Below are 4,162 nucleotides of genomic sequence, written 5' to 3'. Positions count from 1 at the left end.
TATATATATATATAATACACAAACATATATAAACTACCACAAAACAAATGTTCTCATTTCAGATATTTGAAACATCCTAGGCTTGTATTAATTTGTCATATACTGTCATGGCAACCCACAACAGAAATGCACGGAAAAGGGATCCCGATTCGGAGGCGGAAAACCAAATTGGAAATGTGAACAGAGAAAGAAGTGCATTACTTGACGAGCTTAGAAAATACTTCATGGATCACGTGGTTATTTCTGTTTCTGAACAGAAGCGTGCCAAATCTGTAGTAGAAAAGATTAAACAGGTTTTTCAAAGTTATATAAAAACATCATGTGATCATGATTTTGGAAACATCTTTCATCAAGGAAGCTCGTACGAAGGACTGAAGGTTATAAAAGAAGACGAATTTGACCTACTGGTTCCTCTGAAGATGGTCACCGTTGGTGTGTGGGAAGCAGTCGAAGCTACAGGGGTCAATGGGTGCAATGCTCCAGGATATTACTTCATAAAAAAAGCTGAGAAACATATAGCAACAAGCTTGGACCGATGTATTGTTAATGGGTATCTTAACCCGATATCCACGTTTCGACACATGCAGTCACTGGTAGAAGGAGCAACAAGCAGAATGAACAGAGAACTGACAGGTATAAAAATTACCTCAAGCGTAAGTGGACCAGCCTTAACCCTGAACGTTGTATACGGGGGTAACGAAAGACTGTCGGTCGATATTGTGCCATGCATAGAGCTTGGTGGCAATGAATACGTTGCAAAGAGGCACCCTAAGGCTGAGAAGCAGAACTCTAGGCATGCACCAGGACAGAATATCTTTGACCAGCTCTGGCGTAGAAGTTACACAAAGAAGGAGCAGATAATTGTCCGTGAGATGGACTGGGAGCATGAATGCCGTCGAACATGTCTGAAGATCCTGAAGACAATCCAGAAGAAGAGAGGTTCCTCTCAACTTGGAATGCTGTCATCCTACCACCTCAAGACCTGCATGTTGCATCTCAACGATGACACAAGTATTGGGTCATGGCATCAGGATAACCTTCATCATCGATTTAAAGATCTGCTCTGGAAACTAATTAAGTTCCTAGAGGATCGTAACTTGCCAAATTTCTATAACCCATCTGAAAATCTTTTTGAGAAGTATTCGGAGGAATCACTCCGCAACATCTTGCGTTGGCTGAGGGGTATCATGAGAACCGACCAAAATATAATAGATGATCTATTACATGGAAGGTAAGTAGTAATTTATAAGCATCAAGGATTTACTTTCTATTCCAAATAAAATATTCCTCTTGCCAATTAACTGACTTAAAAAAATAATAATTTGTTTTCGAAATAATATTTGTTTTTTTCTGTCGCCAGAGACTACCAGGATATTACTGACAACAATTTCCAGGTTTTCGTGAGGACCACAAACGGGAATACACTGACGTTCAGTAATATGAAGAAGACAACTCTAGTGCGGGAGTTAAAACAGAAAATCCAGCTGAAAACTGGAATACTCCCGAATCAGCAATTGTTGGTTTTTGGCGGAAAGAATTTGGAGGATCATCGCAGCTTAGATTTTTACGGGATTGGTAATGAGAGTACTATCCAGATGACGGGACGCCTGCGCGGAGGCTAGATCTGCAAAATCAAACAAGAAGCTTCGTTGGCTACGAAATGAAAGAACTGTTCTAATACAAATGAAAAGTTAACAGATATAAATATTTTAACTACAAAATACTGAATATTGCCCAAGAGTTGTATTTAACATAATTACAATTCCTAGATATGTTGTTACATAACTTAATAGTACCCTTCCTTTATTCTTCCTTTGTTTTAATATCATGTATTTAATATATTTTAATATATAAAAAAGTTATGTAAATAATGTTGATATTTACTCTTTCTTTGCTCTAGTACAGTATTATACATTAAATTATTTTTTAAAATATAAAACAATATGTAACAAGAAGCTTCGTTGGCTACGAAATGAAAGAACTGTTCTAATACAAATGAAAAGTTAACAGATATAAATATTTTAACTACAAAATACTGAATATTGCCCAAGAGTTGTATTTAACATAATTACAATTCCTAGATATGTTGTTACATAACTTAATAGTACCCTTCCTTTATTCTTCCTTTGTTTTAATATCATGTATTTAATATATTTTAATATATAAAAAAGTTATGTAAATAATGTTGATATTTACTCTTTCTTTGCTCTAGTACAGTATTATACATTAAATTATTTTTTTTAATATAAAACAATATGTGTACATTATGAAGCGCATTACACAATTGTATTAAATAATTCAATAATGCCAATAATAGAAATAATATAATATGCCTAAGTGTACTTGTATCTTTCCGCTAAGCCCCGCCCACCCACTCCCCCTGTGAAATTGTTGCTTAGCAGTGTAGGGCGCGCGCGTATTCCTGGCATTGTTCTGATTGGTCAGTTGTTAAGTTTGATTGACACTCATTACTAGAAGCTTGAATAAAATTATTTCATATTATTGAACTGATTAAAATAAAGCAAACGATTATTTCCTTAAACATCATAAATTTATTTGAGTAGAGGATCATCGCAGCTTAGACTCTTACGGGATTGGTAATGAGAGTACTATCCAGATGACAGGACGTCTGCGTGGAGGCTAGCTCTGAAAAAGACTCTTACGTCATCATAGAAGGCACAATTCCATTTATCAAATATGTTAATACAGTAGATCGATCGTCTAATTATCTAATCAAAACAAATATTAATAGTTTGCATCTGCTTAGATAAGTTACATAGGCCTACACTGTATTCGATTGTATTGAAATTGGCATTCGTTTATGGAATAAAACATACACTGACTGTTGAATGTGATGTATGGTCATTTACAACATTAGACTCGTGTCATGAACTCAAATTTTTCAGTCATCATGAAAACACAACAAAGAAAACATGAGTGAAGGATGTAGAGAATACATTGAATGAACGACGTATAGTAGTATGCTATCAGAATAAATCACCTGTTAACCCTTCTCCTCTCCTACTTCAGAAAAGGACCTATGATATGAGTTTGGCTTGACAACCCAGATATGGATGTGATATGCCATATATTATGGGCAAATAATATGGTGTGGAGTTGAATAGCCTAGTGGTTGAGATGTTTGCCTTATATCCCAGGGTACTGTGTTCAATTCCTGTCTCAGCAGGACTTTTTCTTACGACTAAAAACAACTGCACTGCTACAAAGCATCGTTGAATCCTGTACTGTAGTTACTGTTTGATGTGAAAGAAATTTAAAAAATATTAAGATAATATTTTTTAAATCGTATAGCGCTATACGTGGCGCTATACGACCTTTTGTTATAGTAGTTTACACTGACGTTATGCTGCTAAGGGGGTAAAATCGTAATGGCCTTTAAAATTGCCAAAAAACGATATTAAAGTTGATTCTATTACTAATGACATATCAAAAATCGCCTCTAGAAAAAAAAAATCATCTTTGTAGGTCCCTTTTAAGATTTTAAAAAGGAAACCCTGCTATTAAATATGGTATTTACCTGTAAAAGACATTAGGAAGATTTCACAACTATACAAAAACGACACCAAATACGAATACGTCATTATCGTCATTCGTGCCTAAAACATTCATGGTTGCACGACGGCGGTATGGACGTAGAACGCAATGACGTCACATAAAGTTATCTGCGCATGCGTGTGGATTCTAGGACGCAATTTGGTCAAATCTACGTAGGCCTATGCAGAGAACATATAGGACGGTCACGCATGAGTGATTCTAGCATCGCTTCGTTGTGCAAATCCTGCAAAGCCTCATAATAAAGCATGTTTGAATGATTTAAGCCCTGTCTAGACTATCACATTTGACAAAAGCATGTGGTATACCTAAATATGGTTAAGATGACATCACATGACCATATTATTATAGGTACATCATGAATAAATATGGAGAGTGTGGACAGAGTCCAAGTTCGCTATAGGCAGTCCTTGGCCTATGTGCCTAAACATTTAAATCTAATACAAATTTTAATAAAATATAAATTCCCAGTGGGCCATTCTATTCCGTTGCTTGGGCAGTAAACAGGGAAACATATTGTATTGCGTTTCTTAACATGGGCCATATTAGACATTAATTGTTATTAAACATAAATTATTAACATATATAC

The 4,162-nt window shown here is 35.5% G+C and overlaps 2 protein-coding genes across 6 annotated transcripts in view; both read left to right on the top strand.

Moving 5' to 3' along the window:
- Nucleotides 1-4,162, top strand: part of LOC117110184 (cyclic GMP-AMP synthase-like) — a 21,160-nt gene that overhangs the window by 13,351 nt on the left and 3,647 nt on the right. The gene's annotated exons all lie outside the window — the stretch shown is intronic.
- On the top strand, nucleotides 63-2,850 carry LOC117110182 (mitochondrial dynamics protein MID51-like). Of its 2 annotated transcripts, XR_004445640.1 has the most exons (3): nucleotides 63-1,231; nucleotides 1,361-1,698; nucleotides 2,011-2,850. XR_004445640.1 is itself a non-coding variant. In XM_033252794.1 (2 exons), exons 1-2 carry the CDS (start codon nucleotides 108-110, stop codon nucleotides 1,620-1,622), a joined length of 1,386 nt encoding a protein of 461 aa, XP_033108685.1. In that variant the 5' UTR covers nucleotides 63-107; the 3' UTR covers nucleotides 1,623-1,785. The 2 variants fall into 2 exon arrangements, 1 of the variants encoding a protein (XP_033108685.1); XM_033252794.1 differs by lacking the exon at nucleotides 2,011-2,850 and having other exon boundaries at nucleotides 1,361-1,785.

This window comes from Anneissia japonica, unplaced genomic scaffold, assembly GCF_011630105.1.
Source record: "Anneissia japonica isolate Jap-2015-1 unplaced genomic scaffold, ASM1163010v1 scaffold284697_len431725_cov185, whole genome shotgun sequence".
In the NCBI taxonomy this organism is placed as follows: Eukaryota; Metazoa; Echinodermata; class Crinoidea; order Comatulida; family Comatulidae; genus Anneissia; species Anneissia japonica.
This window is presented reverse-complemented; position numbering and strand designations above follow the sequence as displayed.